At 35.0% G+C, this 12,185-nt stretch overlaps 1 protein-coding gene across 2 annotated transcripts in view; it reads left to right on the forward strand.

The window, feature by feature from the left end:
- The window catches only part of LOC136036993 (protein ROP-like), a 102,832-nt gene extending 92,349 nt beyond the window's left edge, over positions 1–10,483 (forward strand). For both annotated transcript variants that reach the window (XM_065719394.1, XM_065719393.1), the window contains exons 12-13: positions 4,272–4,426; positions 10,263–10,483. In XM_065719394.1, coding sequence (XP_065575466.1) covers positions 4,272–4,426; positions 10,263–10,324 — 217 coding nt within the window. In that variant the 3' untranslated portion in view covers positions 10,325–10,483. The remainder of the gene's footprint in view (positions 1–4,271; positions 4,427–10,262) is intronic.
- The last annotated feature ends 1,702 nt before the right edge of the window (positions 10,484–12,185 follow it).

Genomic DNA, 12,185 nt, shown 5'->3' on the forward strand with positions numbered 1-12,185 from the left:
TTCCCTCGCGTTGTGTCCATAAATGTTCTGACAGAAATGCACTTAGTTTATTCATTCTCGGATGTGCTGTGGTTTATTCATAGCTTTTTTGACGCCTGGATAAAGAAGACTAGCTGGGATGAGAGTTCTTGCCATTTAGACAAAGCACATATTTATCAGAAGCCGACTGTCACGGGGATTTTTTAGTCGTTTCCTGTGGTCCCGCTCAATGAGAGCAGCAGGGCTGGTTGCAATTGCAATATTCACGTGCCAAATGCTGAACGACCGGCATTTAAAACAAAGTTTCAGAATTTAGTAAATCACTTCAAACAAATTTGAAGTGAGTGTATTCTACGTTAAAACGTTGCTGAATCTCTCTTTTACGTGCTGATGCGTTGGCAAGACCAAGTCTTACAGTTTTGGATACTCTGTATCTTTTAGTCTCTGTAACTTGTCAAGAAAATAAACTAATGGAATTCAAGCTAACTTTTTAAGTGGGATTATAGAACCAGTAGCTCCATAAATTATAGATCCAGTAGCTCTATAAATTGTTGATCCAATAACTCTATAAATCACAGCCAGAAGATTCTCCGTTGCTGTTTGTATCAACATTACTAAAGGGCTTGAAAATTCTTGATTTCCATTTATACCATTATTTTGCCACCCCTACATAATTGTGATTCTCACCCCTGTCCTTTGGACCCTTTTGCTGTGAGAAAAGGGGTCTGAGTCCTGGTACTGCTGGTTGTTTGGTTTGAATAAGGGGCAGTGGCGTCACTCTGTAAGTTCAGCCCGAGTCGGCTCAGCTCTAAATGAGTGCCTGGATAAATCTGGGGCATGCAGACAGGAAGGGTATGTGAAAGTGAAAGATGGCTGCCCCCTCCCATAGCACCTCTTTGCTGAAGGGTCATGAAATGGTGATCAGCACCACAGGTAAGAATTATAAAATCCAATACCGTATTCTTTACCTTATCTTTTACCTTAGTTTTTTCGGCTTTAATTGGAATTTGTCACAATTAGCATAGCAAACTGTTCAATTACCATAGCAAATTGTTTGCCAGTCTCAAAGAGCTTATATCTGAGCGAAAAGGATTCGGTTTTAGTTATTATTTTTCAGGAACCTCTATTTCAGTAGTTGCATTTCTTGACGGATATACTTTGATTTCAAATTTCTGAGATAATAGTGAAAAAATCTGCTGAGCTGCATTCAAAGCGGTCCCGCTGATACTTCCTCTGAGAGTAGCTTGTATAATACTAAAGTGATCGCAGTCTGGGCTAGCCACTGTGAAAAGCTGTTGAACAGACCTCTACCAAATAACCACCCAGAGATCCCTGAAACAACTATGTTCTCCTTAAATGTTATCACGGATCCTTCGCCATCCATTGAAATTGTAGGAGAAGCAGTAAGTGTGAAAAAGTGAAATGTCTCCCTGCCGAAGACTGAATTTCCGCGGGATATTCAGCTTTTTATACTCAGCAAATTGCTGTTACACTTTGCACTGCAGCGATTAAGCCCACCGCTAGACAGGCACCTCCCTGAAGAGCAACAGGAATTCCGACCAAATCGTTCTTATGTGGAGCTGATGCTTACTTTACGGCTACTGGCGGAAGAAAGCAGAGAGTGGTGATAAAAACAATCTATATGATACTTGTCAATTTTCATAAGGCATTTGACTCAGTGGACCATCAGAGTCTGTGGTTGATCCTACTGCGCTACGGAATCCCAGAAAAGATAGTTTTCCTGATAATCGTTCTCTATAAAGACAGTGAGGGCTGTGTAAAGACACCAGATGACCAAACCCATTTCTTTAGTATCCTATCAGGATTTAAGCATGGCTGCGTCTTGTCGCCGCTATTCTCCACGGTTATCATGGCTTACATAATGCAAAGAACCAGCAGACGGCAGCCAGCTGAATCCTGAAGTACGCTTGGGAAATACATACCGTGCTGATGATGTCGCCGTACTAGAATCGTGCCAGGAACGACTTCAAGAACTCTTAGATCAAGTGAGGTAGACGGGCTGCCTGGTCGGCTTACAAATAAATACTGAAAAAACAAAATACATGGCCACCACAGACTCCTTACCGACTATTGCTTGTGGAGATCAACACACAGAACAATGTATTCATTTCAGAAACCTAGGTCGCATAATTGAAAACACAGGATCTACCAGTAATGAAGTAATTTCAAGAATTGGTCAAGCCAATGGAGCCTTCAATAGTCTACGGAAAGTTTGGCGGTCCCAAAGCTTCTCTTTACGGCTAAAATTGCTACTTTTCATAGCCAAGTCATGCAAGTTCTGCTTTACACAGCCGAAACCTGACATTTGAGCCAGGAATAGGAGTGGAGAATTCTTGCTTTCGAGAACACATGTCTCAGGAGAATTCTCAACATCAAGGGGCAGCAGAAGATAACCAACCAATCCATCCGAGACAAGATTGGTCACCTTCTTATGACAGATGGCATAAGAGTTCACCAATGGAGATGCCTTGTCCACGTACTACGTATGGACAATCCCTGGCAACCAAATGCAGCACTCCACTGGCAAGACTATTAGAGACATGCCGCAGAGGTAGACTCAGGAGCATCGTATGCCAAACCTACCAGACAGATCTGCAAGGACGATCTTTGACTCCTTTTTGATGCCTCGGCTGCTTCTTGAGGTACAGATGGATTTTAGGTGTAAGGTTAGGTAAATGACTAAAAAAAAAGAAAAGAAAAAAAATGACCAATCTTTCATCAGATAATAATTACAAAAAAAAACCATTAACCTTGATATAACAAATTCTTTTGCTACTTTCTTTTAAACGACCCAAGGGGCTTTATCGCCCGAATTCTCTCCCCAATAGTTACTTACACTAGGCCTCAAAAATCTAATATAGACGTTGGCCTTGGTTCCACTTGGTTCCACGATGTGGGACGATTCAGCTAGAAAGTTTAACAAATGAAAATATAGTGAAAACGGGCGTAATATATAAAACGAAGCAGTAGAAAAACAAAGAAAGCAACAAACTTTAAATAATAAAGCAATCCGAGTATTTTGGCCTCGAGTCCGGAAGCCTTTGTCAACGAAAAAAATCCATTAAGCTAAATCAAACAAAACATAAAAAGAAAATGAAAACAAAAACAATAAATAAAACTCACATCTTAATACTTTCCAATATCACCATGGACATAGCACGATCACGCAAAACATATTGATAAATTAGATTGTCTTTTGCACAGAGACATTGATACTGGAAGTTATTAAGATATTTCAGATTCCAACTGAGTCAAAATGATTTTTAAATATGTTTCGTGTATTCTTGCTATTGTCACGGTGATATTAAAAGTTATTAAGAGTTATTACTAAGATTTTTTTTTCAAACCTTGGGCTTTCTTACAAGGGAATTTCGGGATGTTGTGAAATTCCAAGCGCAGCCCTGACACTGTTTTATTTTTTCAAGCTCTGTTTTTGAGCATTCGCTTAAAAACTAATAGCTGTCCGCCTTAAAGATCATATATGATAATTTACACTTCTGATGTGATTGCCAAAGAAGCAGTTCTCAAAGGAAAAATCAACAAGCGAATATGTGTTTGATAAAGTTTTGATCCTCCTCATTTACATTCATATGATCTTTCCTTTGAGAACATCTGAACAAGCTGTTTTTGGTAATTATTGCAGGAATATGAATATGTCAAGTACGGCCTTAAAATGACAGATATTGACCCTTTTAACCCCAATGGCATACACTTTCTGCGGAGTGCGGAATGTCAGTGGCCCCTATGGCACGCAATTTTTTCAGAAGTGAAAAAGTGTCAGATATTCTTTTAAAGGATGGACATTTGGCAGATTTGACTTTATGACATCAACTTTTTTTCAGAAGAGTGAAAATGTCAGATATGGCCTTTATGACCTTTTGGCCTTTAGCATGATTTTTTTTCAGAAATGAAAGAATGTCAGATATGACCTTTATGGAATGTAATTTTTCAGGAGTGCGAAAGTGTCAGATATTTCTTTAAGGGATGTACATTTGGCAGATACGCCTTTATGACATCAACTTTTTTCAGAAAGGTGAAAATGTCAGATATGGCCTTTATGATCTTTATGGCATGCAATTTTTTCACTCTTCTGTACAATCTGAAAATTTCGGATTTTCCCTTTAATTTTTGGTGCTATACTATACATTCAGTTGTTATTTGAATAATTTGATTAATCTTTCTTCTTCTTTAAAAACACCACATATTTTTCTTCTTCTTTCTTCTTTCTATTATTTTTCTTCTTCTTTTAAAAACATATTTTTCATTTACAGTGCTCGTTATGGTCAGTGGCACAAGGACAGATCACAGCAAAATATGAAAAATGTTCCGCGGCTGATTGTTTTCATCGTTGGTGGTGCCACATTTTCAGAGATTCGTTGTGCTTACGAAGTTACGAAAGCTATTAATACTTGGGAAGTTATCATTGGTAAGTTTTGTCAGTCCCTAAAAAGCTGCACCGTTTTTCAGCTTATCTTCACTATAACCCCTAAATATTGTATACGGAATTTTCCAAAACCTCTTTCCTAAGCTGTTCAACAGGACAATCAACAGGATAATGAGGAAAATCAACTAAATCAGCAGGACAATGCAGATCAAGAGGAAAAGAGGGTGATCGGATATAGATTATCCCGCTGATTTCTCATAAGAGAATATGATAATTTTTTAAATCACATTCGCCTCCGATAAACTTTCTCGCATTATAGCCATAGAAAGTGGTATTGAACCACACTTTTCTTGCAGACTACTGTTTGCATTACGATCTCTGGAAAAATTCCTTTCATCTAGGGTTTAATTTCATCCTGGATCCTTATTTTATCAGCATAATCTAAGTCCAAGAAATTTTTTCCTCCCCATTTGATTCCGTGGTCTCCCATTGCCTTTCCTGTGCTCCTTAAGATAAAGTCCATCAAAGTGAATCGTGTAAATGGGGATAGAGCATAACCCTGCTTAACTCCTCTTTTAATAAGAAAGCAGGTACTAACCTCATTTTCTACCTTGACTGCAGCAGTTTTATTCTCGTACATAGCACTAATCTCGTTAGTGTGTTTGCCATGTATACCCTACAAGGATAAGACTTTCGCTAAAGCAACAACAATGCTAGACGAAACAAGACGAATATTCGGGTAGACAACCACCTCTGTTTCGTTCACGTTTTCATTGAAAAAATGTGACCGTGTCTCCTTGTAACTTCCACTTATGGCACTGAAGAAGGGAAGTGGTTGTCTTACCAAAATATTCGCCTTGTTTTGTCTTTGTTTCTTTAATTTAATTCTTTGAATAGCTTAGAATAAGGTTTTTCTTAATTATTTCTGAAATTTGAAAATGTCATATATAACTTCAAGGTATCATATTTTCAGATAGTATTTATTTCAAAAAGTGTATCATGAACTCCAATAGAGCCGAATTTGCTTCTTATGTTAGGTAATGGAAAAACCCACAGAAGCAACAAAGAAGAAAAAGAAAACCTCAAAAAGTTATTTAAAATGCCAAAAAATGTGTAGTATATAAGTTGATGAGTGGAAAACTTAATGAATCTAGTAAGTATAGACTATACAAAAAATTGTCCAAAAGTATTTCCCAAATATCTTTTAGGCGTGACAGTGACAATAAATGGAAATGTATTGTGAGGTGCCGCAGAGGAACCCTTTTGGTTCGCCATTCGTAGATTTTAACCAATTTCTTGGTCCATTGATCACGAAAAGGTGAACAAGGATGCTTTTTACACTTTGCCTTGGAACTAAATTTCCATCTTCTTTTAAGATTTGCTGATCGGAGCAATTTTTTCGAAGAACTGATAATTATAGATCCTTGGGGAATGCCTCATATGGTCACAATTTCATAATAATACGTGGCCTCTGTTACGCGGTATTAACTGTAAAATGAAAGACACAGGCTCATGGCAACCAGCAAAATTTTGTAATCGATAAAAAAATAAATTAAATGGATATCCCTGCCATGTCATTACATTCACATAAAATGTAGCCTATGATTCGCTACGATTTTCAGCGTATTCCATATCTTGAGGGATGTTCTTATACACTGTAATAAGCTACGATATTCAATATGCTTCATACCTTGACAAATCTCCGTAGCCACTAAATAGTATCATAAATTACACTATATCCGCCACTATATATATATATATATATATATTATTACACATATATTATTACACTATATTATTACACATATTATTACACTATATATATTACACATATCCGCCACTCTTCAACACACTTCCAAAGATGTCATCTCTTAAAGTCCTCAATGTGTCCTGCTTGCGCATCCAATGATAAACACTTTCAAAATAAAATACTCTCAGAGATTGGTGCAGATATCAATACGATAACCCTTCAACTCTCCACATGGTAACAAAACACAAAACGCTTAATAAGTTGAAATAACCAAATAAAAACAAATGAAATGAACATACGCTATAATACAAGGTATGTAACCTTAACTATTAGTAAGAATGTGCTCCCCATGATGAACGCTTATCTGCCAATAATTACTAATAATAGTATATACAATATGGATTCTAGTATTTTTTTTTTATTTCATTTAGTTTTTCAAGAAGGAGACATAATATAAGATGTTTTTCTTTGTTAACTTTTTAATCAGTATAAAATACTTGTCCCTACAAAAGCCCTGGTCTTTAAAGAAAGAGGAGATATTTTCATTTTTAATCTACCTCAAAAAGGATATAGTAGGCCGATAGGGGGGGGGGATAATAACAGGGACGGAAATAAAAAAAAAAAACTATTAATAAATATGGGTGATAAATGACTAAGGATTAAAATCAACCAGCAAACGTCACATAAGCCCTAAATTTTTCTGCATGCACTATCCTAAGGGAAAAAATGAGGGTTTACTTTGCAAGTCTTTTATTTTCTAGTCAATTTTAGGGCTATATATTTGTTTTTAATTTTATGTGAAATTAAATCTTAGAGTAACAAAACCAGAAAAAAAATGGATTCTATCTATGAATATTTGAAAAATGATAAGAGATTATTGAAAAAAGAAGGGATTGACGGCCATAGCAGAAATAAAGTTTATCCCTGATAGGTACCTCTTAACTCAATATTTCCTTAGTGGGGTAGTTCTATTCATTTGAGCTCTCATAATAAACTTAAGTGTCATTGTAATTTTGTTTAGTGAAGTATTTTTGTTCATTGGATTTTGAATAATCTGGGCTATTTGAGATTGTATAATCAGCTTAAATGCCATTTCCTTTATACGCAGTGAAGACGTTAGGCTCATTTGATCTCCTGTAATTTGTAAGTAAGTAAGTAAGTAATTTTGTTGTCCGAAAACTCACATGGAATTAAAAAGGAGTATAACGAAGGAAAAAGAAAAAAAAAGTCACACTAGGGAAAATCAACAAACATATTTCCATATAATGTACATTAGCAAAATTACTGGCACTAGATGGCTAGCCAAGGGTTCGCTCTTCCCTTGGCGTTTTTCAGAAAATTCTCGGCGACACGGTTAGCACAGACAGTAGGACCGGATACGCCATAATTACGCATGATATAGGAGTTACTCGTCCATGGTGGAATTGTCAGAAGGAACTTCGCGAATAAAAAAAAAACAGAACTCTTACTTTTGCACACTGAGTGGACGACAGGTATTTCGAAAAGAGTGATATATACAATACATGTGGAAGGGCTATGGTATTATACAGTGACGCAAGATATTTACTTCAGGACCGATGTCTGTTACCAATAATTGACCCGTACGTAATCCGGATTTTAACTTCTATGTGGCGCATAAGCAGCGTCCTGGTGGAGAGGTGGCTTCGACTGATTCGTAAGTCAAGATAAGTAATACTTCCAGATGGTTTCACAACTGAATTGCCCAAAGGGATTTCTTCTTCGGAGTGCTCCGCATTGAAAAACAAGACGGTAGATTTTGACACATTACACGACAAACCTACGTCAGTGTTTTCCCTATTCAACACGTCAAAATTCTTTGATAGTCGATTAGCGGATTTGTTCAAATTAAATTAAGTCGTCAGCATACGTCATCAACAAAGCATCAATCCCTTTTGAAACCCAGCAAGTAGCTACTCGGGCTTGCGCCGGCAGAACACTATTGTTGTACAAACTCGGAGACACAGCCGAACCTTGCGTGACTCCTTTAAGGACCGGTAAAACAGTGGATTCGACCGGATTGGAGGGTATTTTGATTTGCGCTCTAAGTTTATTGTGCATACAATATAATACTCTGACAATACACAAATTTAGCCCTTTTTCATATGCTTCTAGAAGGATCTGCGTGTGCACCGACGAGTCAAAAGCCCGGCTCACATCAAAAGAGCCGATCACTGTTTGTGTGCCATTTCTGTTACATCTATTAAAGCACCTTTACTCATTTGAGCTCGCAAAATTGACTTCAGTACCTTCTCCAGTATATTAAGGAAGTAGTGTTGCTTATTTCAGCTCATTGAACTCCTTTGAGATTCGACTTAATGTGCTTCTTGTAGCTATAAAATGAGCTTTTTTAAGATTGCATAATCAGTGACGTTTATATTTAGTGAAACAGTGTTATTCATTTGAAATTGTGTAACAAGCTCATATGCCATTTTGATTATGTGCATTGAAGTAATATTGCTCATTTAAGTTCGACGTGCCATCTTTGTTAGATTGACTTTAGCAAATTATTCATTTGAGCTTCTGTAATCTCATTTGAGTTCATTTGAGATTGCACAATAACCTTAAACGCTAAAACGCTAAAAATGCTAAAAACACATGCCATCTTTGTTAGATTGACTTTAGCAAATTATTCATTTGAGCTCCTGTAATCTCATTTGAGTTCATTTGAGATTGTACAATAACCTTAAACGCCAAAACCTTAAACGCTAAAAACGCTAAAAACACATGCCATCTTTGTTAGATTGACTTTAGCAAATTATTCATTTGAGCTCCTGTAATCTCATTTGAGTTCATTTGAGATTGCACAATAACCTTAAACGCCAAAACCTTAAACGCTAAAACGCTAAAAATCTTAAACGCCATTTGCATTGTTCTTACTGGGGTAGTTTAATTCATTTGAGCTCGCCTAACAAGCTTAACTGTGATTTTTGTTACATTTTATGAAGCAGTGTTACTCACTTAAGCTTGCATAATTCAAGCTTATATGAGCTAGCGTTGAAAGCTTAAAGTCTATTTTTATGATGTTTAGGGAAGTAATACCGCTTATTTTTAACTCGCATAATTCGTTCAAGCAAAACGGTTCAATTTGACACATTTGGCCATTTTTCTTTTTTACATAGAGAATTCGACAATGACGTATTATAAACATCTATATCTGACTCTTTGCGGGATAAATAAAGGTTAAAGATATAGCAATTCCCTTTCAAATAAACCGTTAAATATGTTTATGATGTTTCGGCGCCACACAAGTGGCGACAGAAAAGAACGAAGAAGAAAACAACGAAAATAATATATGAAGACAGTTAAATAAATGAATAAAGCTAAATAATAAATAGAGATAGAATAATAATAAAAAAAGATAATAAAAAGATAAAGAAAAAACCAAGAAGAAGAAGAAAAAAGAAAAGAAAAAGGTGACACGTCACTACCTCTTATGCGATAAAGTGATTTTCCTTGTTACTCAAGATCGGGGACTCTAATTCTCCTAAGGGGGTATGCCTGTTCAGATTCCAATGGTGCAGTTTCCATTTCTATTTTTTCATTTCCGTTTGTGTGGTGCTTTGGGCTATTTTTCGAAATTCTGATAGATTTTCTTTCGTAATAAACTTCTACCATTAAGATGAATCAAAATAATAGTTACACTCCTAAAACAGCTACAGATGGCAGTTCTTCCTCACTTTGCAGTTTTTCTCTAAACACGTTTTATTTTTGGTGACTGTATGTAGACTAGAGTTCGTTCTTTACTAGTTTCCAGTAAATGCTGCAACCATAATATACAAGTTTGACTATTAACTGGTAATTATTACTTCGCTATTAGGTAATTATTTTATTAATGTCATTAATTTATTTCATTTTAATACTAAAAGAATATTAGTTAATTAATTAATTTGGTAATTATTGTTTGTTTTTGATTTCAGAATACAAATTATTACTTAGCTATTGGGTTATTATTTTATTAAATAATTTATTAGTTAATTTCATTAATTTACTTAATTTTACTATCCAATAATTTAAATTAGTTTGATCAACAAATAGCATTAATATAATTCACTAATATTTGAATTTAAGTAATCAATTAGGTAATTATTAATTCTTTTTAATTTTCAGGATCCACCCACATAATAAGCCCCGAAGAATTCCTGAAGGATTTAAAGCAGCTATCCGAATAAAAATTTGTCAAGTCATTTTTGATCGATGCTGCATTAATAGGAGCCGCGGATGAATATAGCGCTGTTATATGACTAATTTGGAGCCGGTTTTTGTTTTCTGATTATAATTTCTCCAAGTAAAACAATAGCAATTGACAATAAATTTGTTTGGCTGTTCAAGTTTTTCAAACTAATTCTGTACTTATTTGTCAAATGTGTTTTCAAGTGTTCCTTTATTATTTTTTTTTCTCTCAGCTCTTTTATGAAACTAAATAAAATAAACAAGTTGTTTCAGTTGAAAGTAAGGATCAACATCAAACCTTAAAAGGAACAGTAATTATTACGTAAATGAGGGGGGTTGTCCCCTCCTCAAGGCCTCGCTGTTTGCGCTAAAGTTTGATTATTGTCCCAATTCTTTAGCAAAATGACTCATCGAAGAAAAAAAATATTGAATTGATAGTAAATTTATTTTGGTGTTCAAGTTCTTCAAATTAATTTTATACTTCTTTGCCAAATGTGTTTTGAGTGCTCCTTTTTATCTTCTCTGAGTTCTCTTATGGAATAGTCTTTGTCTCGTTCGTTTTTACTTCAGTCAAGAGTACGTCATGAATACCTAGACATATTTTGATGGCAATATTTCAGAAGTCATTATATGACGTTTTTTCATTTATTGACTTCTTCCTCAATCTAAGGAAAATCTACCGAACATTTCAATCCGTCATACTAAACAAGAAATTATAATGAGGACTTTCTTACACAGTAGGTGATTAGTTTTTCCTAAATTAATAAAATAAAGAATATTCAATTGCTCCTCATAAGCTTGATATAACTAACGACGAAGACTCCATTATGTTCCCATCATATAAAAACAGGAAGTTATCTAGAATGAGGACTTGCAAATATAATGATTGCCGTATTTGACTTCCATTCAGTTCAGTTTAATAATTTAATTTCAAGAAAATGAATAAAAAAGCGTAAGCAAAAAACAACTAAATGCAACATAACTGTAAAAAATAACCTAGCCAAGATTGTAAGACTTCAATAATTTCTTTAAATAAAGAAGTCCGTATTATCCTTTGGACGGAGAGTTGTATTTGCTGTTACTTTATTCTGAACTTTCATTGAAGAAGTCTGTTTAACCTAACAGAAGTCTGTTAACCTAACCAAGAAGATGTAAGACTTCAATAATTTCTATAAATAAAGAAGTCCATATAATCCTTTGGACGGAGAGTTGTATTTGCTGTTACTTTATTCTGAACTTTCATTGAAGAAGTCTGTTTAACCTAACAGAAGTCTGTTAACCTAACCAAGAAGATGTAAGACTTCAATAATTTCTATAAATATAGAAGTCCGTATAATCCTTTGGACGGAGAGTTGTATTTGCTGTTACTTTATTCTGAACTTTCATTGAAGAAGTCTGTTTAACCTAACAGAAGTCTGTTAACCTAACCAAGAAGATGCAAGACTTCAATAATTTCTATAAATAAAGAAGTCCGTATAATCCTTTGGACGGAGAGTTGTATTTGCTGTTACTTTATTCTGAACTTTCATTGAAGAAGTCTGTTTACTAAGTATTGCAATTTGGAATATGTTGTCTCCTTTTTCCTTCTTTTTTTCCTAGAAAATATGATTCTTACCTTCTTTGCTATACAAGTCTTTTTTTGTAGGTTTTTATTCTTTTTTCTCTTTTTTACCATTAGCTTCCGTTTCGGATTCTCTTCTCTCTGTCATTTTCCGTTGGCTTTTATTGTTATTTTTCTTTTTGTCCGAATTTCTGTGTTTTCGATCTCTTTGCCTATCATTTATTCATATTATTTTTCTTCTTTTTTTCCCCAAAAGCTTTACGTTTCTTATCTACTTTGCCGTATCATTTTTAAATTGT

Source organism: Artemia franciscana, chromosome 16 (assembly GCF_032884065.1).
Source record: "Artemia franciscana chromosome 16, ASM3288406v1, whole genome shotgun sequence".
In the NCBI taxonomy this organism is placed as follows: Eukaryota; Metazoa; Arthropoda; class Branchiopoda; order Anostraca; family Artemiidae; genus Artemia; species Artemia franciscana.